The sequence below is a fragment of the Phasianus colchicus genome, chromosome 8 (assembly GCF_987193195.1).
Source record: "Phasianus colchicus chromosome 8, bPhaCol1.hap1.1, whole genome shotgun sequence".
Lineage (NCBI taxonomy): Eukaryota > Metazoa > Chordata > Aves > Galliformes > Phasianidae > Phasianus > Phasianus colchicus.
The window spans coordinates 35,322,546-35,349,715 of NC_143443.1; the positions used below are offsets into that span (position 1 = coordinate 35,322,546).

At 41.6% G+C, this 27,170-nt stretch overlaps 1 protein-coding gene across 3 annotated transcripts; it reads left to right on the forward strand.

Moving 5' to 3' along the window:
- PPP2R2D (protein phosphatase 2 regulatory subunit Bdelta) lies at positions 1–26,468 on the forward strand. 3 transcript variants are annotated; one of them, XM_031597296.2, is made up of 10 exons: positions 1–157; positions 321–407; positions 12,260–12,357; positions 15,262–15,427; positions 16,814–16,926; positions 19,396–19,573; positions 20,449–20,613; positions 22,012–22,181; positions 22,265–22,356; positions 24,316–26,468. In XM_031597296.2, the coding sequence occupies exons 1-10, from the start codon at positions 151–153 to the stop codon at positions 24,593–24,595; spliced, it is 1,356 nt and encodes a 451-aa protein (XP_031453156.1). In that variant the 5' UTR covers positions 1–150; the 3' UTR covers positions 24,596–26,468. The 3 variants fall into 3 exon arrangements, with proteins under 3 accessions (XP_031453156.1, XP_090001823.1, XP_031453157.1); XM_090145697.1 differs by lacking the exons at positions 12,260–12,357; positions 15,262–15,427; positions 16,814–16,926 and having other exon boundaries at positions 15–157; XM_031597297.2 differs by lacking the exons at positions 1–157; positions 321–407; positions 12,260–12,357; positions 16,814–16,926 and having other exon boundaries at positions 15,301–15,427.
- The last annotated feature ends 702 nt before the right edge of the window (positions 26,469–27,170 follow it).

A 27,170-nucleotide genomic window follows, 5' to 3' on the forward strand; every position in this document is an offset into this window, starting at 1 on the left:
GAGGCCAGCCGGCTGCTGACGTCACCGGCTGAGGCCGACCGGCAATGGGCGCCATTTTGAAACCCCGAGCCCTCCCGCGGCGGCAGCTCGCTGTGGCGGTTCGTTCCCGCCCGCTCCCGGACGGCGCCTCCCCCGCCGCCACCGCGCGACATGGCAGGTGAGGCGGATCCCGGGCGGCTCCGTGCCGCGAGCCGGGCCGGGCCGGGCCCCGGGGGCGGGGGGGCAGCGCTCCGGCGCCGAGGGGGCAGCGCGGGGCGAGGCCTGGTGCCGGTGCCGGGCGGGCCGCCGCCTCCTCACGCCGCGCTCCGTTCCCTCCGCAGGGGTGGCAGGAGGCGGCGGTAACGGCAACGACTTCCAGTGGTGCTTCTCGCAAGTGAAGGGAGCCGTGGACGAGGACGTGGCGGAAGGTGAGGAAGCGGCGGGGCGGCCGTCCGCCAGCGGAGCGCTCCGTGCTGCGGAACGGCGCGGCATGGCGGGGCGGGCGGGGCGGCATCCGCTGTGCGTCGGGGGAAGCGGAGAGCTGGGGCGGGCGGAACCGCAGGTGGGGCGGGAGGAGCGGCGGGGCTGAGCGGCTCTGCGCTCACAGCGGGATCGCCGAGCGGAGCCGCTGCCTGCTGCTGCTGCCTGCTGCCGTGTCTCTGCACACCCAGCAGCCCCAGCACAGATCTAAGGGGAAGGGGAAGGGGATGGGGAAGGGGAATGGATGGGGAAGGGGAAGGGATGGGGAAGGGGAAGGGAAGGAGAAGGACCCTGCCTCTTGGCTCCTAGACCTGTGCAAAGTGTGGCTGGCGATGAGGAAGAAATAAAAAGCCTTTTGTGTGCAGGGAGCGTTGTGTGGAGATGATGTGAGGTGTTGCTGAGGTTCAGCGGGGAGGTGTTGGTTGTTGGGTTTTTGGTTTTTTTTTTGCCTGTTAAATTTTCTGTGTTCGAACTGCTGTGGTTGGAGACGCTCCCTTTTCTAAAAAGGGTGTGTAACCTGTGTGAAACATCATTCTGGGCTGTTATTATGACTGTTACTAGGTGCGTTGAAATGTCTGTATTGAGTGGAAAAGGTTGCAGTCCCAAAGCTTTGTCTTCTTTGGCTTTGGAGTCTTCTGAGTGCAGTAAATGTTTTCTCTTACTGTCTGCTACAAGGCAATAAAGCAGACAATGTTTTTGTTATCATGCCACTTGTTTGGGCATTCCATTCAAATAGCAGCTCTGGGAGGGATAGGCTTAAGCTGCTCAAGGAGCTCACGGTCAGCTCAGGCAGTTGTTTTTGTTGTACTAAGCCTACTTTCACCATGTAGTATCATTCTAAAGTTCCCCAAGTTCTTTTCAAAATGTACTTGAGTGGCTTTTACAAACTTTTCCCGAATGGTTCTTTATTTTCTTAGCATCAATCTGTGCGACTAAAAGTCACTTCTTCCTGTTGAGTGAAGCAGCTCTGAGCACCTTGCTTCCCAGCCTGCAACTGAGCAACACAAGTTTGTGCAGATCTGGAGAGCTCTGGGTTTTGAAATACCAGGATGCCTTAAACCCAGTTAATTATTTAAATGCATAACAGGATTCTTCAAAGAGGAACTGAACGTTAGCAATGAGACATCTCACCAAGGCTGAGCTCTTTGTGAGAGGAGAGAGCTTGTTTTGAGTGACTGGAAATGCAGAGAGCAAGTAGGGATGCTAATGCTCAGTGCTTCTGTTCTGACTTTTCCCAAACTTACCTTATTAGTGCAGCTTTTTCTGGTCTGAGGACTGCAGGTTGTGTGGAACTATCATTTATAAGGAGTTTTTATTTCCTTCATAAGGCAATTAATAAAAGTAATGATTCTTTACCTGTTTTTATCAGAATTAGTGTCAGTTTTGTTTTCCAACTGGAATATGAGAACTACTTAAAGATTTTGTGACGTAAAGTCCATATTTTGTGCTCTGGTTTTGTTTAGTTTCCTGTTAGATTTTGTCCTGAAATTGGAATTAAGTGCAGTGTGCAGTTTATTCGCTAATAATTGCCTGAATTTGACTGAAGACAATTGAATTTGAGAATTGAATTCAGTTGCTAAATAGTTGGTCACAGCTGTAGGAATAGCTATTAATTACTCATTTTTTTCTAGCATCTTTTACCAAACTCACATCTGAATGCATTGGGTGTGCTCTGACTGACCTGGGATAGCCTCACTGCAAGTACTGCACATAACCACTGTGAGTTCCATGGAAGTATTTGTGATGGGGAAAACTGAACTTTTGTAATTCTTCTGCCCCGTTTTGTGAAAAGTTATCTCTGTGAAGGAGGTCTGAACATGACAGCATGAAGCAGCTGTCTGATGCAGTAAATGCAGGCTTCTTTCCGAGCTGTTCTTGCAGATAGCTCATTCAGTAGTAGAAATTCAGATGCCTGATAGTCAAGCAACTTAACCAGAATTTCGCTTCCTTTTGAAGTGCAATTCTAGAATACATTTTATACTCAGGAGTTGTCTCAAATGTATTGCCTTAATGAAAGTACTGGGTATAGCACTTTGCTGTGCTGTGCCATCTCCGTTCACAAGATTTTTTTTCTAAAGTCATCAGTGTAGAAGATCACTTTCTCCTATGCCTTCTGTGTCTGGAACCAGTTTCTTCAGTGAGCAATGTCTGAAATCTGTGCAGTGCTCTGTGTAAATGCAGTAGAAGAGCAGTGTTTGAAATGGTCAGATTGGTCATACAGAAAGATCAGGAAAACATGGGTTTTGGAAATATGTAGTTTTCTAAAGTAGGAAAGCTTGATTTGATTCTAGGAGGAGAGTTGGATCAAAAGCAGATACTGAACTGAGGGGTTGGTGCTGGGGATGGCCACATGGTCTGTCTTTCTGGGGAAGAGAAATAAAACAGTCTAAAAGTGTGTTTGTAATCTGGTTGTTACTGTAACAGCATGTGGCTATAAAGCCATACTGACTGACTGTGGGACTGTGTGTTCTTGGGTTACCTTTTGTGGTAGAAATCGGCTTTCTTAATGTAGGCTTCAGTTATTTACTTCGTGCTAGTCAAGGCCTAACTGATTTTGAGATGTCAGAGTTTAATTTGTTCTGCATGCTCAGGAATATTGTGGGTGGGTTTGAGGGGGTTAGGTTGGTTTTGGGTTTTTTTTTTTTGCTTTGTTTTGTTAAGCAAAATATGAAACAGTTATTTAAACAATGTTCAGATATTCCCAAATTCCATTGGGACAGATGTGCTGCATATAACTAATGGCTGCTTCTGGATGTAATTAGCAGAGTATATGTATATATATACACATATATTTATAGTGTCACTATAAGTCTTCCTAATTGACCTGTGCTGGTGACAGGTTGGAAGCACTTGAAGTGTCTGTGAAGGAATGTGAACCTGTGTGCTGTGGAGGTCTTGGGTTTCCTGTTATCGACACCAGGATTTCTTGGAGTTTTGCTTCTAGCTTCTGCCCCTCTCCATCCCCCGGATCAGTCTGTGTGGTTTCTTTGGATTGTGATGAACTCTCCCCTTCTGTAAATGCCTTTTCAGTTTGGGGCCAGTAAGATGTGTATATGTTCCTGTTTTGGGATGTAAGCAGCATTGAGGTACGGCTGCTCCACAGAGAGCAGTACTCATGCTTTCCTGTTGGAGTCTCATTAGCTGAAGTCTTCATCTGTTCTGTTCTACTGGAAATCTCATTAGAAGGAGCTGAGCGTAGCACTGAGTTGTGCAGATACATGCTGTACGCAGTGCCCTTTTGGAATGGACAGGAGCTCTCAGTTATTAACTTGGAGATGAACCTTTATAGGGTATTTCACATGAGCAGTGCTTCAGCTCTTCCAAAAAACAAAAGTTGTCATTTGACCTAAGAATCATCGCTGACCTCCAATACAACAGAATAACATACACCAGGGTTTTCTGCTCACTGAAAACTTTATCTGCATTTAAAGATCAAAGAAAACCGCTGGTTTGAAATGACCCAGGTAGTAATTGACGTTGTTACCCTGCGTTCAGCATGGTGCTGTGCTTCTCCTGAGCCTCGTTGCAGAGCTCAGGCACAGCTCTCAAGTCCTGATGTGAGTGCTTTCAGAACATTCTTGGTCTTCAGTTGTCTTCACGGATGGTGGTTTTAAAATGTTCAGGAATTTGACTGGCCTGTTGTTGATGTTTTTAAAGCTAATCCCAGCACGATTTTGCACTTTATTTTTGTATGTTCCAAAAGAGCTACAGTCTGATTGACATCTGGGTAACATTGCACAGAGTAAATGACAAATTTGGTCATTATCTCTAAGGCCCTTTTTCTGTAAGAATTGGAAAATCCAATAGGGAGTTGTCATTAAGCCGTCTGCATTGTTTCTTTTAATCCTAAATAAGTGGTTCTGCCTGAGGAGGTCACTTACTGCTGGAATGGGGCAGGAAGTTGGCTTTTTCAGCTTTTTGTGTGTTGTTAGTTTGTTGTTTTTTTTTCCTTGAAAAGATGTTTTGCCACGAGGTGCAGAGGCAGCTTCCCATGCCTGCTCTTCTGCTCTGCCCAGAGCATTAAGCACTTCTGCCTGGTTAGCACTGGCACACAGTAGTGCTCTTGCCTTGATCCTCACTGCTTCGCTGTGTGTCTGCCCCCAGAAGCACTGCAGTGAGCACTCTGCAGTGACCAAAGGTTTTGTTCTTCCCTCCTTGTTGTGTTGTGTAGGGTGCTCTGTATACAGTTACATGAAATCAGCATTGGGAAGTGCTTTTATGGTGGGTTTATTTTCTCTGTCCATGTTAAACGCTTTTGTTGCCAGTTCTGACCTGAGCCCTTTCTCCTCTGGAGAGAGCAGTCTGAGTGCTTCAGGTAAACACTTCTGTCTCGTGTTCTTTCATACAACCCTGGGACCAAGAATTTATCTTCTCTTTTTATTCCACAATACACTATTCCTTAAAAACGTTGTTATCAGACAGTAGTATTTAATAATAAGCACTCTTTTGAATTCCAGCTCTATCAGCCAACCATAAAAACAAGGCATTAAGCCTCTGGAAAGTCAGTTGCACTATCTGATTGTGTGAGTAATGAATGCAGTGGGATGTTGTGTGAGAAATGGCACGTCAGAGAACTTCTGGAGATTCCTAGTTATCTGAATCATTCACTTCTCTCTCATAGGCTTTGCAGTATGGCTGCTTATGGTGAGGATGTCTAGATTTACAAGTGACTAACTATATTTAAGAAATAAAAATAATGGAAAAAATAAGTTCCATTCAATCTTCAGTCTTCATTGAAGTGATCTCATCGAGTAATGTTTTGTGTATGCGTGGGAAAGAGAATCTATCCTGCCAACTAACATGTTTAACAATGAATTTGACTCTGTTATCTTTACTGTGTTATCAAAATTTGACTCCTGATGGAGGTGTATACGTGTGTCTGCGTGAACTTTCATTCCTTTGTAAGAAAAGGCATAGGCCTTGGCAAGCATAAAGGTAAAGTTCATTTCCATCTTACTGAACTTCAGCTTTACTACAACTTGATCTTGCTGCTGCTTCACCCTTGCTTTGTGTTCTCACATCAAGGCAACCACATGCACCTTAACCCGTTTCTGATACGACTTTACAGCCAGGTTCATTGAGAAGAAGCTACAGACTGTCCTTGCTGGCCAAGCCACTGCAGCAGCCTGGGTGTCCTGCTCGAGCTCTTGGTCATCTGTTCAATGATGTAAATTAGTTCAAAAAGGAGACTGACTTTGAACTAAGTGAAATTCTGCTTGCTATTTAAGGCAGTTCAAGCCATTTTGCAAGTTGTTAATTACAAAAGAAAAAGTGGTTAAACCTGGTGGATACAGGAGGACAGCGCAAAGTAAGCTGGAAGAAACTTGGTGTGAGCAAAACGATGCTACCCTTGTGGTGTTCTCCCGACCCCAATACATCTCACCTTTGTGTGCTCTCAAATCAATCACAGAAGTGGAAATCTGAACATAGAGTCTAAAAATAGCATATTCTGAAACATGGGTTATTTTTAGTATCTCTGTATATTTCAAATGAATGTCGATAGCTGCAAGGTTTGGCTTTCCTTTCCATGTAATTCAGAGATAGAAATCAGATTTCTATCAAATCTTAAACTAAGGAACAATGCTGGGAAATATGTTAGGCGAGCTTAGACATTACAATAACAGCTGTACCAGTCCTGGGCCATCCTAACTGCAGAGTGATATTAATCTTTTTCAGTGACTTTTCTTACAGCCATAGCATGAAGAATTTCTATGCAGCCAGAAGCAAATCAGTTAAAGGTACAGGAAAAAAGAGGTGATGCTGCGGGTAGAAGTCAGTGACCAGAAACCTGCAGTGGCCAAAGCTCTGCTGGCACTTGGCTGCCTCAGCAGATGGAGGACAGGCTGGTTAGAACCTTGCTGGCAGATCTGTGCTTTTCCTTTGGCATACCTGTAACCATCTGAAGGTGAAGAACTGGTAAACTTTACACTTGGAAGGCACTGTGCTTCTGTAACTTGCTAGGTTTGGATAGAATTTTGTTTTTTAATTATTTTTGCTAACAGTTTAATGAGCGCTTGTCTTTACATTTACTCTTTCTTTTTTTTTTTCCATTTAATTATTGTTCCCTCTAGTGCATCTCCATGCATTTTGTTTCCTTTGCTAATCTGCTTGATTCTTCATTCAGCTGCTCTCTGCCTAGCCCTGGCTGTATCTTTCAGTAGTTGTATTGTCGCTACCTGTTGCAAAAGAAATTTCTGCTCATTCTGCTCATCTTACAGTTCAGCACATTACTGGGACATCCCACCTTCTGATTCCAAGTTGGGTTAGGAGCACGTAGCCTGTACTTATCCCCTTCTGTGCTCTCCGTTTCATTCCCATCAACTGTGAGAGACTATATGATGACTCCAGCAACTCCCTTCAGCTGTTGTACTGAAGTCTGTCTGGAATAATGGGCCCAGGGGCAGCAGGTGTGTCACCTTGGTCTTGATTTCAAGCACAGAAGTGTTCTGCCTGTGTTTCATTTCCTCTTACAATCTCCTTTATGGTTCATGCCAGCTGTCTGGCTTTGGTCCAGGTCCAGTCACTTCCTCTCAGAGCCTGAGCCTTTTCAGTGTCGCAGTCCCTTACAACAGTTGATTCTTTGGATCTCGGAACAGATCATGGACGAAGATTTGTAGTATAATATTTTTCAGGAGGAGGAGGACAGGATGCAGATCTGCTGCCATTTCTTTCACTCTCTTAGTTGAATTTGAAGCTGTGTTACTTAAATTTTCCCAAAGATTAATGATTAAGATCCCTTAGAAGTTAAATCAGCCTCCTTTTTAGGTAATGATTGAAAATAGAGCTGTTTCACTTCTGAGGCCCCATCTGGAGTACTTTTCCAAGCCTTTGGTACAGGAGGGATGTGGAACTGTTGGCGCAGGACCAGAGAAGGACCACGAAAATGATCAGAGGGCTGGAGCATCTCTCCTATGAAGAAAGGTTGAGGAAACTGGGATTGTTTGTCTTGGAGAAGAGAAGGCTCTGGGGAGAACTCATTGTAGCCTTGAAGAGAGTGTATAAACAAGAGGGAGAGTGACTTTTTACATGATCTGGTAGTGGCAGGACATGGGGGGTGGCTTTAAACTAAAAGAGGGGAGATCTGGGTTAGATGTTAGGAAGAAATGTTTTACTCAGGGGGTGGTGAGGCACTGGAACAGGTTTTCCAGAGAAGTTGTGGGTGCCCCATCTTGGAGGCAATCACAGCCAGGCTGGATGTGGCTCTGGCAGCCTGGCACAGTGCGTGGCAGCCCTGCCATGGCCAGGGGATTGGGACTGGGTGACTTTAAGGTCCCCTCCAACCTAAACCATACTATGATTCTGTGATTGTCCATTAAGTGCGAGGAGCAGGATTTTGCCAAGAGTCTTTGAATAGCTTTTAAGAATGGGAGAGGTTGACGCTGCTTGTGCCTCATTAGTGTTAGTGCCAAGCAAGGTCTCCTGCTGTACAACCATTCATATACCATGGGCTATAAGCTAACTGTCTTGGTTTTCAGTTTTAGGAGCAGTAGAAGTTTTCTGTTTTTAACAGGAGCAGCACTATGCAGCCAGCTTAGAGAAGTTCATGGTGGCTAATTTTAGACATCCAGTTTAGATGTCTAAACAGCCCAGGCGTTGGTATCAGTGTCAGAAATACATAGTATGATTCCTTTGTAGGATTAAATTAGTTTGTGAGCCCAAGCTTGCTCTCCTCTCAGAAGTGTAACAAAAGCTGCCCTCTGACATCCCATCCACCTTCACTCCCAGTGTAGCAGCCCAAGATTTGGAGGCCTGATTTTATAGAACTACAACAGGCTTAAGGCAGGGGGTTGTGAAAGAGGTTAATGATAAGCAGTAAAGATAAAAGGCATGGAGTATTTATACTGAAGTTTGGAACTTCTGTTAAGGCTTGTGATAAAGTCACCTGATCCGCTGAGAATGGTTCCCACTGTGTTATTATAGAGAGGGGTATTTTTAGCCTTCTAGCATGTTTGGAGGTCATGCAGCACCCATGGAAGTGCTCAGTGCTTTTAGATGTGAGGATTTGACAGAATCAGACTCCAGCTGCCAGCAGTTCTCACCCCACGCTCCTTTTGGCTTCCTGGCTTTGGAAACAACTGGGAGTTCCCTGCTCTGCAGACCATAGCTAAGTTAGAACTTGTTCCCAGAAGTGAAAGCAAACGTTAGTTTTTCATGGCTGTAAGGAAGTATTGCTGGACAGATGTGCAGCTTTACTGGGACATCTTGCTTTTCTTCGTGGCTCAAAGGAGTACAGGTTTGCTCCTCCCCCTGTTTCTGTCAAGCATCTTTGCAGTAAATTTGTTCCATACTGTTTCAGTGTGGATTTAAAGTTTCAGACTAATTTTCCAGTTAGGAAAGAGTGATATTCTGCACTGGCATTGTGTGAACTGTCTGGTTTACCCTCTTCTCCTTGTTCTTCAGCAAAAACCGTACTGTTCCAGTTTGTTTCGTCATGTTTCCACAGTGCTTAATGTAAAGGAACTCAAGGTTGCATTGGGATAGGTAACACATCAAGTAAATAATTGCTGTCAGACTAATTTTTTTTGACTTGTTATGTATGTTATAGTAAAAAAATAGTGCACAGTGTATTTTGAGCAAACAGTTTAGAATGCCCTTTGGTAGTATACATGGGAGAAGTTATTGATAGTTTATTTCTTTTCTGAAACCATAAAGAGAAGTGTTTTGCACAGCTTTGAAGTAATTGGGTTTGTTAAGGAGTGGTTGGAGCAGGTTGCCCAAGGAGGCTGTGGATGCCCCATCCCTGCAGGCATCCAAGGCCAGGCTGGATGTGGCTCTGGGCAGCCTGGGCTGCTGGTTGGCGACCTGCACACAGCAGGGGGTTGGAACTGGATGAGCACTGTGGGCCTTTGCAACCCAGGCCATGCTATGATTTGTTTCTGCTAGTATAGATGTCTGAAAGGTAAAAGCAGTCTGTGCTAGAGCAGCTTTCAGGTGTTGTGATACTGAAATGTTACTTTAGGGTTACTTTAGAGTGCTGAAAATGCCATGAAATTGCTATTCAGGTCATTTTATTCGAGCTCTGCTGTCAGTCTTGGTGTAGAGTTTAGGGCTACACTTGCAGCTGGTTCAGCACGTGCTGGCTTTGCCATCTTAGTGCAGAGCTCTTTGCTGTGTTGTGATATTTGGTATTTGTAACTAGAAAGCCTCATAGCCAGCCAGCCTGTAATAGCTTGTAATTTATACATTCAGACAATCAAACATCCATTGGGCGCAAAGTAAACATGTAATTGTGGAAATAATTAACATAGATCAGCATTAGTGGCCAATGGTAATATTAGCAGTGGATGCAGAGAGGAGTTTTTTGTTTGTGGGTTTCAATTAGTTTGGGGGTTGTTTGGCTGTGAGTTTTGAGTTGGTTTTTCTTGACATTGAATCAGCATCCTTGCCTATCATTTCCCCCCGTTTTCATGCAGGAAGAATAGGTTGACTTTGAAATATTTTCATAATTGCCATGTGCATCCATGATGCACGTCGTTTTGGAAGGGCCTTACTTAAGGTTGCTTTCTTCTCAAGAAAGAGAAAAGTTCCAAAGGACCAGAGAGCTGAGCATGGCCCAGCTGTGTGCAGCCTGCATGTACCTGCTGTGCAAAGTGGTACATCTGAAAAGGTGGCAAGCTTTGGAAAAGGAAAGTGGTGGATCAGCCTGACAGCATGGCCTTATTGGAGTGCTGACAAAGTAAATTAAAGAATTAAAACGACACAAGGTAACGTGTGCATTATGGTGACTGACTAGAGCTGAAACTATCACCAGGGTGGGCTGGGAGGTGTGCAGTGCAGGGAGGGCAGGGCCAGCAGCCTGGCCTGGCTCTGGTGTACCCATAATGAGTCCTCTTCCTTTCAAGGAGAGGAACAGAGAGAGACTGTGTGTGAATTGACAGATTCTGTATGACTGTTTAAATTCCCGGTGTTTTAGTCCTTGTTTTGGTGCTGAGAAGTGCATGTAAGTTGTTACTGCTGTGCCCAGTGTGTGGGTATAGTATGACAGAGCGCATCTTTATGGTGACAGCAATAAGTAACTTCTGAATTAAACACATTGTACTACTAAACAAGGTCTAAGGTGTGTGTATGTATGTATAAAAAATGCACATATATTCACTGGTATGTGTGCATATCTTTTGTTTTTATCAATATGTGCTACTAGGAGCTTGTAATTGTAAGGCAACTTCTGAGGTAAGAGGTCTTGTAGTGCTAATTAACCTTTTAGCTGTATGCTGTTTTCTGAAATTATTTATTGCTCTAAATTCAGGGGAAAGATCGTTCAAGGCTTCTTGTTTTCATTGCAGTCTGTTGGAAGGCAATTAGCCACGTACCAGGGATTGGCCATCAGTGCAGGGCCGGGTTAGGAAAGAGCTCTGTCTGCTCTGTAGACTTGTTAGTGACCACCACCTCACATCCAGGCAGCACATGGCAGGTGAGGATCCCCTGTGAGTGGAGAAGCTGTCATAGGGAGACTGCTTAGAAATAGCTTTATCATCAGTTTTAACAAGGTTAACGAGATGAATTGAGGGAAAGTGGAGGGTTAAGCATGGGCTGTGTGGGGTTTGTTCTCTTGTTTTGGGGCTGAGGACATGGCGCTGGCAACCATCCAGGCTTTAACCAAAATCAAATCTTTCTGTTATGTTTTAAAGGTGAATATAGGAAAGTAGGCATATCTGGAGCAAGGTAGTAGTGTGATTTCTGAAGGCTGGAATAAATCTGTAGGAAGATTATTATTGTTTTCAAAGCAAGTAAACAAAGATCTCTGTGCACTAGAAAAACAACCTGTTTCTAGGATCTGTTAATTAAAGAGAAATAGGAATGATAAACTGAGAAAACTGATCAGATGTCTAGTCACCTTCCTCATAAGAGTGGGCATTATTCTAAGGAACTTAAAAGTTGGCACACCAGAATCAGTGCAGGGATGTGGTTTCCATCAGTCTCAGAGTGCAACTCTGAACTGAATGACAGCAGGTATTTCAAATCTTACAGTTTATTCTACCTGCATAATACAACAAAATTCTTACATGGCTGGTGAGCACCAGCATGGCTCTGGTGTTCGTGTGCTGTCCTTATGGTGAGTAGCTTTTGTTGCTGTTCCTGTATACCTAAAACCTGTAGGTCCATTAGAGATCCTTTAATGGCAGTTATTTCTTTACTGCCTCCTTCAGAGGTCGTGGCCTGTAGTGGTAAATACTGCTGCTTTTCTCAGGTTTGGTTCTAAGGGAGCCTAAGGCACTCTAACCTGGAGGTCCTGCAGAACTTTCTTTTGCTGTCTGTTCCTTCAGCTGCTGTCATCCTTGCCTCTTGTTTGTTGTGTAAATGCTGATGTTGGCTCAGTAGGCTTAATTAGCAGACTTTTTTTTTTGTTATTTTTTTTTCTTTGGCCAATTCAGGTTCCTGAACAAAGTGCATCAGTAGTGAGCTCGGGGAGGGGCAGGCCTGTACCAGCATGGCTTTGACCAGTGTAAGCTGCAGAGCTGCTCTGAACTGACTGCAGGTGGACCACTTTGGGAAGCTCTGTGCAGGCACAGCTCCCTTATGTGTGCCAGTGCTTACTGGAGATGTGTAGAATACAGTTTGGGTTCTCTCTTGTGATTGAAGGCTCTTGAGCTCAAAACATGGAGAAGTGAGAGAATGTTTTAAATAGTAAATGGATGCATTTTGATGGGGTTTGAAACAATTTCTGGATACTAATGATGTAAATCAATTATTCGGGCTGTTGCATTAATGCAAATTGGAATTTTGTTTTGTTTTCAAGTCTTGAAACATCTTGATTTGCTTTACACATTACAGTGCTATTTTATTTCTGTTCTGTTTACAGCTGATATTATTTCAACAGTTGAATTTAATTACTCTGGTGATCTTCTTGCAACAGGAGACAAAGGTGGCAGAGTGGTTATATTTCAAAGGGAACAAGAGGTCAGTGACATGAAAAACAAAAGTGCTGTTACTACACTGCTCTTGTGTTGCACAGTCTCACTTCATCTGCTCATGCTGCAAGGGTTATGTGACTGGATAGACTGCTTAGGAAACCCAATGTTAGCCATCTATCTGTCTGTCTACCCTATGCTGAATCTGGGAGGTCAGCTTGGTGGTGGTTTCAGTCCTTCATTGCTTTGAAAAAACCATCCCAAAAGTACAGTGAATTCCTCATATGTAACTGTTATTCTCTGCATTGTAAATGTTGAATTGCCATTGGACATTCTCCTAAGCCTTATGTGTAGGTTGATCTAAGATGCATTCTATTTCTTTTGAAATTAATATAAGAAAACAAGCTTGTAAGGAAAAAGTATGCGTTAAGCTTCAAGGACATCAGCATGTGATAGTTCAAAAATTGAAGAATTAGGCATCTGATGTCAGTGGGAAAATGTGGGCATTTCTAGTCCTGAGGCTGAGAAGAGCCCTCCCTCCTAGCTGCACATCTTCAGACAGCGGTGCAGTGCTGCTCACTTGTGTGCTAATGCTGTGCTGTGCTCTGGCCATTCCCCAGTGCAGGTATCTTACCAGGCTATTCACATCCTGGGGAAAAGCTTGCATTGGAAGCGTGTGCTGAATCCTGACAAATGAAGCTTTTTGCTGCCAAACAGTTTTCATGCCTTGTCATGTCTCATAGAAATCTTACATCAGCATTCCACCTGGCAGTTGTTGCCCACCACCAAGGAGTGTGTTTATCCTCTGCTTGGAAGAGCTGATGAGAATTTGAGCCTTTTCCTGCTTTGGAAATACTGGAATTGATTGTGGAGTTTTGTTTCAGTTTGTGCACAAAGTGTACTGATCTCAAGGTGCTTTTTTTAAAGCAGAATTCCACTTTTCACTGTATGATTTGAATAATGCTTAATGAATGAGCAGTCCAGTATTTCATGTTTCATCCTCACTGTGATGCTGTTCATAAAACATTTTACCAAAGATGGTTCATCAGTTTTATTGTAGGGTTTTGAGAGGTGGTGAAATAAAAATACTATTGCTGAAAAAGCTGCTGAAATGTTACACTGCTACACCTAGACGGCTCATTGCTCATTTATCATTTAGTCTGCTGGATAGACTTAACTAAGGCACAGAGACCAAGGTCAGAAGTGGCCGCCTGTTCAGGATCTCTATCTTTTTGACACTTGTTTGGAGTGGAACTATTATTGGTTTTGTGCTTAGTTGTTCTGTAAGTCAGAACCCAGCTGTCACGTCACTTCCTCTTAGCATTACACCAGTCACCCTTCTCACATTGCAATATTTGGGAGAACGTGGGCTGCAGGGAAGGGATGGATGTGACACTCCATTCGTTCTCCTGCCATGTAGAAAACTACACAATTCCTGGAGTGGAGGAAGGCAAATCTAAACCAAATAAGTATATAATACTGCAAACTTAATAAAATTTCACAACTGTTTTTTTAAACCATGTAATTTTTTTGACTGTGTAATAACAACTGAAGATAGTTGTAAGATTTCACATAGGCTTTGTGTTGGGAATGCAGGCTGAAATATTGGGCACTGTGCCCTGAACTCACAGGGCATTACATCAGTTCCAAGAAACTGATGTTACTCACACACTTGGTTGGAACATAGTGAGACCAGTGCCTTGTACCAGACAGGACAGCCTGACCAAAACATGGGTGGTTAGGTAAGTAATGGAGATAACTAAAAGTAGAGAGGATCCTATCTAAAATGCCTAAAAGTTAAATGACGGGGAGAAAAAGCGAGTCTCAGAATTAACTAACTTCATACTTGTTAGATATTGAGGGGGAGGGACAAAAAAACAACTGAAAACCTTCTCAAAATTGCACAGTAAAGCATGGAAATAGAAGGAAGCATCAGAACAAAAAGGTTGCCTTTGCGGACTTTTCTGGGCAACTGATTTCTTAGCTGCCTTTGGAAACAAGTGAGTTGCTTCCTCTAATGTGAGAGATTTCTTTGTGTTTTGGGGAGTTTGTATTGTCAGAAGATTGGGGCTCTGCAGCTCTTCAAGCTGAAATCCAAACAGGAATCTCTATCTGATGCTAACTTATTTAAAGATCCCCACAACAGTTTCCTCAAATCTGATAGGACACATCCACAGGTACTTGTGACTTTGATCTCTGTTCCTTGGTACTGCATCTACAAATGAGAATGGTGCAGAGTTGTTCCCTGGCTCTGTGAGAGGAAGAGTTTTTTGTGTACTTACAATGTCTGTGCTGTATTGTGATGTGCAGCATGAAAAGCCTGAGATGAAAATACTGTCATTCCGTTCCAGCCTGTGGATTTTTATAATGAGAAATGTTGTCAAAGCTTAATGATAAGCCTTGATACCACTCCTGGATACAGCACATTCTAAAATGAGCCAGAGAGGAGCTAGATCTAATGCTTATATGACAGAGTAACTTTGTGTAGTCATGTTTTTATAAAATCATATATAATTACACCATGTACTGCATCCTCCTACATTTATTTGCCAGCCTGAAAACCCTGTACGATGTCCATATTATGTTAATTAGGGGAATGAGTTTGGTGAGGTGCAGAAAAGAAACGCATGGATTTTGTGGTTTAGGATGTAGGATGTAACTGATTTCTGCTCCAGTTGTGTTGAAGGTGCCTGGGAGCAGCAGTGCAGGCAGCATGCCTCTTCCAGGTGCTCTCAAAAGAGTCAACAAATATGTACATTTAAAAGTATATTTTTAAAAAGGAAGTCTGCACATAATTATTGTGAAGATATTTTACAGTAAAGATACCAAATTCATCAAGACCCCTTGTAACAAAGTTACCTCCTAATTGACAATTTCTAGTCCTTACTTTGTATGTACAACTCCTAATGATCTGGGTAACATCAGCTTCAAGAAATATTATGTTTCCTTACAGAATAAAAGCCGTCCTCATTCTAGGGGAGAATATAATGTTTACAGTACCTTCCAGAGTCATGAACCTGAGTTTGACTACTTGAAAAGTCTAGAAATTGAGGAAAAAATTAATAAAATTAGGTGGTTACCACAACAGAATGCTGCTCATTTCCTGCTGTCTACAAATGGTAAGAACACTTTATTTTTGCAAAAAGTACCTATTGTGTGTCACTTGAATATTGTCTCACCAATGATCCACTTGTGGGGTTTTTCTGGAGTGTTTTGGGGTGGTTCTCATGTCTTCTCCAATTGTGTGCAGCACTGTTTTGCTTATAATACCCTGTCAATTAGTGACTTACAAACTTAGAGGTAACCTAGCAGCAACGGAACAGACGTCATTGCACAGCTGTGTTCTGGGATATGCTGCCCATGCCATCAGTTCACACACCCTGCTGCTCTGCTTTTTATGTGGATTCTTTATAATAGGGCTGCCAGTATGCAGAACCATAGCAAAAGTCTGAATTTGTCTTAATTTGATCACAGTAATTTTGAAATTCAATTTTTGATGATGCCAGATCAATTTTGAATAATACTAATTGGAACTGAAATGCTATGGTTTCAATACTCTTCTTGCCTCTCTGGTTCCAAAACATGTGTGCTTTTGAGGAGCTCATGGCTTAAATGACAGCAGCCACTGCAGGAATATATTTGTACAGTTTTTATTCACTGTATTTTTTCTTCCATTATTTGATTAGTGCTTACACGTATTACTGAGATGATCAGTGCCATGAACATTAGGACTGTTTCATTTTGATGCATCATGGAGCAAGTTGTAAATCTAGTGCAGAGCTGGGCATGAAGAAACCACACCTTGCTTTTGTTGGCACATGCACTTGTTCCTAAGGTTTTGGATCTCCTTTAGCCTTGTTCTTAAGTGCTCTTACGTACGTGCTGCTACACAAAACTTCAAAGCAGGAATGACTTCTGTCTACTGGACTGGGAAATTAAGTTAATCTACTTTGATCTAAGTCTTGCTAGACTCAAAGCAGCCTTTCAACTGTGTCATCTTAAATGATTGTTTTATTTCCTTAGCATTTGTCTGTTTAAAACCACTTAGGTAGCAGTACAGGGCTCACTGCTGAGTTGTGATCAGCATGTCCCTTGCAAAGGGGCATTAGATGGATGGTAAGCTGTCTTCTTTATTGGTCATGCAGAAACTTGTAGGTTTTTTTAAACTGAATGTTACATTAGAGTTAAAATGAAACCTGCTGGTCCTTCTTTTTACTGATACTTTGATGTATTTCCCATCCACGCCCCATAAGTGCATGCTTTTTGTTTTTTTTTAATGCACTAATTTTGCTAACTAATGTATCCAAAGGCAGAGTTCTTCACATCTGTGCTGAGAGCACTGCGTTTTGTGTTATGTCGTTTGAAGGACTCCAGTGGGATCCCCTCTGTTGCAAGCAGTAGAAATGTAGAGAGATGAGTAACATGCTCTGCTCACCCCCAGTCTTAGGGATTTAATTTTGGAATTTGATTCGTTCTCAAGGATGTGAATTTCTGTTGATTTTTAGATAAAACTATTAAATTATGGAAAATAAGTGAAAGGGATAAAAGAGCCGAAGGCTATAATTTAAAAGATGAAGATGGAAGACTTAGGGATCCTTTCAAAATCACAGCACTACGGGTATGTTTCTGCTCTTTGACTTTAAATATCTTTTTGCATGTACTTCTTTACCTTTATATTACCAAGGTTGTCAACTGAAATGTGGAAAAAAAAAAAAAAATTTGGTCCATAACTACAATATTTCCTTGCAGTAGGTTGGTTCTTGTTTTGTTCTTCTTGCTGTTTTAGAATCTTACTATACTTTAAATAGACTTGAAATCAAAAATTCTCAAAATATCTTCTTGGAGATAGCATTTATCCAACTCAGTGTAATTCAATTGTAGAAAAAGAGATTTATTGGCAGTTCCCTGTGAAACTGGCAGGTAAGGGTATTCTGTTTGGCTTAAAGCGTGTGCCATTGTGAATTTAAGAAAGAGTGCCTTTGTATTGGTAACTTAATTTTTATATTGTACTCATATTCATAATGTTGTTCTTACTTTCAAGAACAGGACTGATATATTTAAACAGAGTGCTGGGTAGTCTACAGGAGGTGTTTTAGTTAGAGGTCAGTTTGGGGCATTTGGAAAGCCTAATGAATACTTCTCTAGCCTTGGTGTTTTCCAGTTTCATGGTGATGTAATGGCAAGGTTGGTGCTCCAGATGTAAGGCCATTCAAAGCAGGAGCTCAAGCAAAACAGTTATGGGGGCAGGGGATTTTCAATCTCTGATGTTGTTGCTATAAGTAGGAATTGAACCGAGGCTCTCTAGTGCCACTCTTGACACCTTTAGGATCTATACTGTTGTGGTTTTGTCTTGGTTTTTTGTTTGTTTGTTTTTTTCTTGCTTTTGTTAAACTGACTATTGAAGTGAAAATGCAGGTGATCACCAGTACAACTCATTGTCATGCTGGGAAGGATTACCCATTTCTTTTAGGAAGTATCTTTTACTTAGCCAGTGGGAGCCACTGTCTGATGGAGTGTGCCAGCTAAGATGTCTAAAGCCAAGGAAACCAATTATAAAATGCCTTGGCTGGAAATAAGCAGAGATGAAATTTGGGCTTCTCCAGCCTTGCATTTATGTCGAAGTAGAGAACCTATCTAGAGCATGGAAAGTCCAAAGCACAGCTGGGACAGTTCTGTTGGCTGCATCACCCAATGAGTACATTCGTGTCTGTTTTAAATGCACAGTATATTTAGGAATCATTAGGCTGAATGAGGGAGAGCAACAAAAAGCAAGAACCTCTTTTAAAAGTTATCTTTCTAGTTCTGTTGCCTTTTGGGAGAGGAAGGCAGCAAATCTGGCACCTCAAAAGAAAATGTGATGGAATGAACAGAGAAAAGATGGTCTGAAGGAGGAAAACCTCCCAGAGAGTTACACCTCCATGTCTGAATGACCAGCTTAGAGATCTGGAGCGTACGTACCTTGGCCTCTTAGGGGGATTGCTTCCATACCTCATTACAGAAGAACCTCCATTTGTTTCTAATGAGGTAGACCAGTAGGAGAGGCAGCACTTAGTGTGTGCATCCTGTGTGTAGATGCAGTGTCATTTCTAACACAAGTCCTGCTGATTCACATTCTTGATTTCACAACTGAAGGGCCAGGACACCCGTGGTCACTTAGAATGATTGCCTAGTAAGCAGCAACGAATTAATTTTAATAATAACCATTTATGATCTAAGCAGACTGTGAGATACAAATATAGTGAAAACAATTACAGCACTTTTGGTTTAATTTGTTTCTTGTTGAAGGAAGAGAAATTACCCTGAACCAGTGCCGTAATTTCTTCCTTGGTTGGGTGATGTAAGGTAATGTTCCAGTACATACAGTCCAGCAAACAACACAGGGCAGCCACAGGCAATCTTAACCTGTTTGCATGCTGATCAGTGACAGAGCAGGCTGCTGAAGGAGCCAGAGAGAAGCTTGATCCACTTACCTGTGATACACATGTCATATTTTATATCAACTAGTTGTGACTGCAGAGCGTTTCTGATCCTGAAATGGCACTGACTGCTCAGTGAACACCTTGGGCATTTTCTTTATCTTCTGTTACCAAGCACCTGAGCAGTCCTTAAGGAACAGTGGTCATTTTTAAGCACTTGTTTCAATGATCACCTTCGTTATAGACATACACCACTGTCCTGATGGATGCAGCACAGAGCTCCTGTTTGTGACAGGTAACTTCTGCAGAAGTCAGAGGGTCAGGTCTGCATTCATGGCCTGTTTTAGTACAATTCTTGTTCCACAGATTGAAAGGTATTTGGAACTTAATTGATTTTTAGAAAACAGGAAATCTAAGTTCAGCTGTTGGTGTTTGTCATTAGACAGTGTTCTATTGCACATCTCATAGCTCACGGGGCTGCAACCCCAGTTTGTTAACTTCGTGGTATGGGGTGGCTGTAGGAATTTATTGTAGGAATTTAGATTCCTGCGGCAGAACTTGGGGGAGGATGTCAGTAAATTAAAACAGAAATAGGTGGGGTGCAAATAATTAACATATTTTGAATCTGAAATCAGTTTTATGCCCAAGTTGATTGTTCTTTTATGTTTCAGGTGCCAATACTGAAACCCATGGACCTAATGGTAGAAGCAAGTCCCAGAAGGATATTTGCAAATGCACATACTTATCATATAAACTCTATTTCAGTAAATAGCGATCATGAAACATACCTTTCAGCAGATGACCTAAGAATTAACCTATGGCATTTAGAAATCACAGATAGAAGTTTTAGTATCCTTTTTTAAAATCTTCTGTGAACACTTGGGCACATGTAAGTTGTGTGCTGAAGAGAATTATCTTAATTTTACTAATTATAGTAGTGTTTGAATCAGGGGATTAAACTGCAGGATTTAAAAATGTAGAGGTTTAATGTAGTGAACACAGCTTTCAGAATGGTCTCAGTCATCTTCAAGTGCAAGCATTCTTTCATTGGAAAACTGCCAGCAGGAATACCATAGATGGCTTGAATTTTGGAAGCACCCTTTATTTATTGAGTTTAGTCTGTACTTTAATGTGAGCAAAAAGACTTGAGAAGTAGATGCTTCTTTCCAAAGCTTAAGGTCTCTTAACTGTCTAAAATAACATTTCTCTTGAAAACAGTTATTTTTCCATACCAAATGGTATTGCTAACTGTAGAAATAATTTCTGGATCTTTTAGCAGACCAAAACTGTAATAGTACATCCTATATTGTCAAATCTGCAACAAAACTGATGTTACAGAAATATTATGTATTTAAAAAAAAATGATTTACAAGTTTTCTAAGGCTTTAAGTAAATAATGTACAGTGTTCAATACAATGTGTTGAAAAGGAGGTCTGAGAGGAGGCTGAAACTTCCACCTGTGAGCTTGATTTTAAGTCGTCTTGGGTGCTGATGCTGGGCTTTGGAGGCTAGTTCCATTGTTGGGACAGACTCTTACTCCTTTTTCTTTTCCTTTTAAAAATTGTTATGTAAATAAAAAGCTACTTTGCGTAGGTTGCTGACAGTAGCAGCTAATATATTTGCCCCAGTTTTCTCTGCTGTGCTTTTAACATCTTTCAAGATGGTTACTTAGTAGAAATGATTCAGGCGTGAGACGTTGCATACCTTTACCCAAACCCTCCCAGATATTGTAGATATTAAGCCTGCCAACATGGAGGAGCTGACTGAAGTGATCACGGCTGCAGAGTTCCACCCCCACCACTGTCACGTGTTTGTGTACAGCAGCAGCAAAGGCACCATTCGGCTCTGCGACATGCGCTCCTCAGCCCTCTGCGACAGGCATTCCAAATGTAAGCAGCTGTGCTCTGCCCTTAAGGGTTTCTTGCTTAGATAGGATGTATAGGTGGTCCCTTCTACATAATCTAACCAAGTTCGGCTTATCAGTAAAGACCACGCAAGGTAAGGAGTGGTAGTTTTGTAGAATGGAACATTTTAATTGTCTTGTTCTAGGCCATCAGCAAGCTGAAGTGTAGCATGAGACAATTGACCATCTGACTCTGCTCCCGTTTACCCATTTATGCATCATAAACTGATGGGAACGAGTGCTTTTGGCACCAGTGAGACCTGTCTTCTGTCCAGACTCAGTCTTGGTGCTTCTCAAAGGTATCTGCTTATTGAATGCCAGTTCAGGGCAGTTTATTCACCTTTGTGCATTAGTAACTGGGCTGCTGCTGAGGATGATCCGTTTACTTTGTGACCATTTGCAGCACACAGGGTAGAGTATATTAAAAATATGCTCTGTTTGAAGGTGAGTTTCCAAGGATGAAAGGCGAATGGTTTTTAGTTTGCTGAGACATGTAAACCTGGTAGGTGAGGAAGGCTTTTCTGTTGGAGTCAGAATGAGTGGTGTTGGTGCTTAGCTCCCAGCCCCTTGTTTCTTCTTCAGTACTGTAGCAGTGGGAGTTCACTAGCATTACTTTTCATGGGGGTATCTTACCCTAGTGATCCTTGCAGGTAAGCTTTCTGCAGTAAAGATAAGGATTTATTGAGGAAAGGAAATACTTCTGCAGTGTGACACATAGAATGCTATGCCTTAGTGTTGCATTAAAACATGCTAGCGTTTTATTTTTTTAACTGAATAACACCCTGTTAAAAGGATCTATTCAAAAATGGAAAAAAATAGTGCTGGATAGCTTGTGTCCTGGAGCATAGACTTCAATATTGACTTAAAGTTTAAGTCACATTTCTTTTGCTGCTTCCTGAAACCTGCTGCATTACGAGTGTAGATACTATTATTTCCTCTCAATAGTTTGCATTGTACAACTCAGATTTAAATAAAAGCTTGTTGTATAACAATCTCAAAATACTTGGGTCATGCATGCAGGTCTGTTCTTCAGCAGAACTTGTAGATCAGTTGCAGTATTTTTACTGCACGCACAGACTGTGTTTTGGTTTTCTGAGGGTTTTTTGTTGTTTTGCTTTTAACTTTTTTCCTGATTCATCCCAAAGTCCTGTGAGTCTATGCTGCTGATGCTGTCCTCCAGTTGAGAAGGCTGGAGATGGTCATCAGGCTGCCAGCTGCCAGACATTGTAACGTTATTTCAAAGAGACTATTTAAAAAGTAATTTAAACAGTAACATTTGATAAAAGAAGCTAGTTGCTTGGCTTGTTGTTGTTGAAGTACTGGGAAATGCTGGAAGCTGTAGAACTTGGTGTTGGTTTCATTTATAATTGTCTTCTGTCTGCAGTTTTTGAAGAACCTGAAGATCCTAGCAGCAGATCATTTTTTTCAGAAATAATATCATCAATATCTGATGTAAAATTCAGCCACAGCGGGCGCTACATGATGACAAGAGACTACCTTTCTGTTAAAGTGTGGGATCTCAACATGGAAAACAGGCCTGTAGAGACATATCAAGTATGATGTTCAAGTTTTCTTAAATATCATCTTCTGTTTTTCCTTCTTTAAATCTCTAACATCAACCTAAATATTTCAAAAAGGTTCATGAGTACCTTCGAAGCAAGCTTTGTTCCCTGTATGAAAATGACTGCATCTTTGACAAATTTGAGTGCTGCTGGAACGGTTCTGATGGGTGAGTTGTTTTGATTTTATTTTGATTCAGATCAGCTCTTGGTGGGGAAGGGCTGATGGTGTGTATTTTGCAGTGGGGTTGTTTTTTCGGTTGTGTTTTTGATTGCTTTTGTTGGTGGTTGTGTGTTGGTGTTTGTATTTTCCCCAGAAGACTTCAATTTTTCATTCTCCAGTTGCAGGAATGAATTTTTGTTTGTCAGTACAGTCAACTGGTCAGTTCAAGCCCTGCTTTATTTTCAAAGTATTTACAAGAACATCCATGCATTATTTTCCAAATTGAAACATCTTTCAGTATTTTCTGTAGGCTAAAGAAGATAAAACTGCTAGGTAATGATTTACATCTGTTGCAAATAACAGGAATGCTTATCTTGCTTGCAAAGTGTGGAAGCATTGTCATCAAATACCAAAACACTTCTTGTGCACGCTTCCTGTCACTGGCTGCATACTAAAATGTTTTCAGAAGCCATAGGTAAGGCCATGGCAAATCTGTATGCTTTTTGTTGGCTTGCCATTGGAATTCTTCTTTTTATTGCAGGATTGTGTATTTCTGAAATGCCTCTGATGGTGACTTGTCTGCTACAAAACATGGGCACTAGATGAGCTTCTATGTCCCTACCAACCTGTGCCCTTCTATGAAATGCTTTCAAGCTGCTCAGTGAAAAGGTGTACGAGTTTTGGTTTGGCAGTAACAGGAGCCATGCTTTGAAGCAAGATTGGGCCTAATACTGAAACATCTATCATGTAATTTCTAAGGAAGCAGTGGCCAGAGAAGTCAAGATGTGTGTATGGGCATCAGTGAAGGAAGTAAAACCAACCTACGTTGCTTTTGGAGTCCTGTTGAGAGTGCATGGAACACACCACTTAGGAATTAGTTTTCTAAGTAAATAGAATTAGAACACTGCTGTCAGTATTCACTTGCAAGTGGCTTTGAGTTATTCAGGGGGAAAGAAAAATCATACTGTATCAAATGGTTTACCAAAAAAATCCTGCATTTCCAATATTTAGTAGAAAATGCATTAAAAAAATGGTGTTTCTCACTGAACTAAAATGCAAAGAACCTAATGCTTGTTCCTGCTTTTTTCAAGTAATTTCAGCCAGTCTCTGCTTACCTCCCATTGAAAAAGGAAAAACCCTTTCTCCTTGTGTTCCCTCATGTAGTCTGTGTCTTCTGTTATTAGCATCTCATCCTGCTCCTACTCATTAATTTTGGAATGCCATGAAGACAGTGTGTGTTGATAAATATGCTGACAATGTTTTGCTAAGGTGATTCAGATTTTGAACAACATGTGGGACTGCAGACACATGGGGTGGCAGCTTTTCCAATTTCAAGTGGTAGAGATTAGTGTTTAACATAGAAAAGAATGAGCTGCTTACCTTCAATTTCAAGTGTGTTTCTTGGGAGCTACAAACAAACTGGTAATTGAAAGTTAGGTGTTTTTAAAAACTAATTCAATATTTTACGCAGAGAGTTTCTGAAAAGCTGCATCAGAGACTCACATGAGGGGTTAATGTTATTGCTTCAGAATAATTTTTAGTAATTAATAATTAACATGAGCACAGTGCAGAGGAAGGCACTTGTTTGTGACAGTCTGATGAAATTAAGTAGTTTACAATGCATGTGCTTCCTCTGTAGCTCCTGGTGCTGCAGGGTGAAGGGATATAGTAGGAATAGGAAGGCCTGCTTTGCTTCCATTAAGATGAACAAAGCCCAGGGCTGCTGCTGAGATTTACTGGCAGGGGGCACGGACCAGGGGCAACACCTGGGAGAGAAAATGAGGGAGTGGAAGCAGTCCTAAATGCCCAGCAGAACTGAGCAAAGGTGTACATCAGACACAAGGAGTGGGTGCCAGATAGCGGTGGTAAATCTGACCTGATGCCTCGCGGGTGAGAGAGGAAGATAGGGATTGAATTCCCCTGCTGGAAGCCTAACGACATTTCCCTTTCTTCTGTTTTTCAACAGTGCTATCATGACTGGATCTTACAACAACTTCTTCAGAATGTTTGACCGCAACTCGCGGCGGGATATCACTTTAGAAGCATCCAGGGAGAGCAGCAAACCTCGTGCCATCTTAAAGCCACGCAAAGTGTGTACAGGTGGTAAAAGAAAGAAAGATGAAATAAATGTTGACAGTCTGGACTTCAACAAGAAGATTCTTCATACAGCATGGCATCCCATGGAGAACATCATTGCTGTAGCTGCCACCAATAATTTGTATATATTCCAGGACAAAATTAACTAAAGGTGACTGACTTGAGGACAGAGTTGTCTTCTTGCATAGTTAAGCTCAGTTGTTTATCTGTAAAAGAGACGGCCTTGTTGTCCTACCAGTGAAGAACATTGATGCACTTACTTCCCTTTAGGTAAAGGAGAGGATCTGGCCTGGTTTTTGCTTTCACGGTGTGGTTCTGCCTTCGCTGAGGTTAGGGAGTGTCAGTTGCAATTTTCTGAGGAAAACCCTCTGGAAGCAGAACTGATGGACAGTGCTCAATCAGGCCAATATTCAAAACAAATGTATTTATTGAAGTCTGAGCCTTCCTTTCCAGTTTATAGACCAAAAATTTAACACCCAAGAAGAAAACAAAAAAGTCATAAAAATGTAATTTCTATCTTTTGCGCTCTTTCTCTGCTGTAATATTTGGGCCTTTCAAGACATATATTGTGCTTAATGCCTGTAAACATTCCTCCTCTGGCCTGTATCTAGGCTTAGGTGTTTTTACCTTGGAGCACTTAGGTAGGTCTTGAGTTGGGTTGGTAGACAGGTTTCCATGGATATTTACTCACCAGTTGTATCTATTGCCACACCTTCTGGTGTAAACCACTTAATAAAATTACAAACTAAAAAAAGTGTTTTTAAATCTGAAGGTATGTATTCAGTCTTTTTTATTTTTTTTATTGCATGTACTGAGATTGTCAGATCTGCCCATCAGGATGGTTTTTTCACAACGTTTGTCCCAACACACTGATTTCTAGCAGACTAATACAAACTTTTTTGTGTAGTATTTCGAATTCTAGATTTCGAGTTTCCTTGGAAGTGTCATTTAGTTTAAGTTGCACTGGTTTTCTTGTAAAAACAACTTTTGTATACAGAGTAGGAGATGGAAGAGGTTAGTGTAAAGAAGTCCGCAGCCTTAATAGAAAGCGACCACCTTGCACAGAAGGGAAAACAGATTTTCTTCTTTGAAGATTAAAAAAAAAACAAAACATTTAAGTTTATCTGATGCCTCTCAATGTTAGGTAGAGACATACCTTATGTGCATTATGTTTTTTAACCTTTTTAGTACTTGTCATGAAGATACACTTTATTTTAAATGTTTGGCATAATATCTTGTATTTCACATTGCAGTTGAAACCAGCAATAAAAAGTTTCTTGATTATGCCAAGCAGCAACACAGCTTAATACATTTTAGTACGTTCTGACATCAGGCTGTCAGAAAATACTGAGGCTGCTAGCTGGTGTTACTATGTTATAACTGTTCTTGCTAGTTGTTTTTGTTTTGGTTTTGGTTTTTAAAGCCTTAGGTACTTTTTTTTTTGTTCCAAAGGGGCCTAAAATGCATCAACCTTTTTTCACCCTGGGCTAACGTGGGTGAGAAATTTGCTCCTGAAGCTGTTCAGCACATCTGGTAGTGCCAGGTAGCTGGGCATCGCGCTCTGGGAAAGGTGCCTGCAAGTTAGATGTTCTCAGAGATCCCTTCAGCTTCCCAGAGCAAATACAAGAAGTGTGGTTTACACTCCACTTTTATTGGAATGAAGGTGTATTATGATTACTAAATCAGATCTACGTATGCAAACGTAAAAGTGTCTGTTCTTACCCTCAATTATTGTCCATTGAGTGCCACTCTTGTTCACGGTAAGCTAGTAAGTACAACTAACTTTGAGGTTCTACAAATAAAGTTTAAATTAAAAAAAGAAAAAAAAAAAGAAAAAAACTTATACTGTATATTGGTTGTGACACTATTTGCAAATCTTGAAATATGGAACTGCTGGGTCATGAAAGGGTTCAATTTGACCTTGTTCCTAAAATGCATAATAGAGCTAATACAATGGGATTGTACATACTTGTTCAATTATTTTGACCAAAAAGTTTAATAAATTTTAAATGTTTACCTGGATGTGCTCTGTGTATTTTGACAACTTTTTCTTCCTTTTGTGAGATGATTGGCCTTGGTAACCAACCAGCCCTGTGTCTGTGTGAGATCTGCAGGTTGGGCCTGTGACTTGGCCATCTGTATGCAGTGAATACACTTGTGCTGTCTGATCTATTCTTTTCTGATCTATTTTTTCAGCAGCTGTAAGTGGAATGTCAGTATAAAGAGGATATGATGAAGTCTTATTTTGTACCTCTTTCAGTTAAATAGCTTCTGATGATTCATCTGCTTAAAAATGAGGCTGCTGCCTTGGCGCTGTGTGCGGAGTGTCTGACACTGGTGTGTGAAAGGTCCCAGCACACACAGGCAGCTTTAAGCAATGTACAAATCCACAGCTTTGCAGATACGTCCTGAAAGTGAGGTAACTTCTGTCCTCAGTTGGTTTTGGGGGGATAAACAGAACAAGAGAAATTGGCTGTGCGTGAATTGTGGGTCAGATTTTTGAAGCCTGTTTTAAACAACTGCTCATTTTGGTGCAGTGAATCCTTGGTGCTCTGTTACTTAGGGCCTTGGTGAAAAGGGCTTATCAAAAACAGCGCTGGCAGCTGTGGGATGTGGCAGGAGCTGCACTGGGAGCTCCTGGAGCAGAGCCTGGCCCAAAGTTGTGCCCTGAGCTCTGCATGGCTGTGAGTGTTGCTGCCTTCTGTGCGTGCTGTGCTCTGTAAC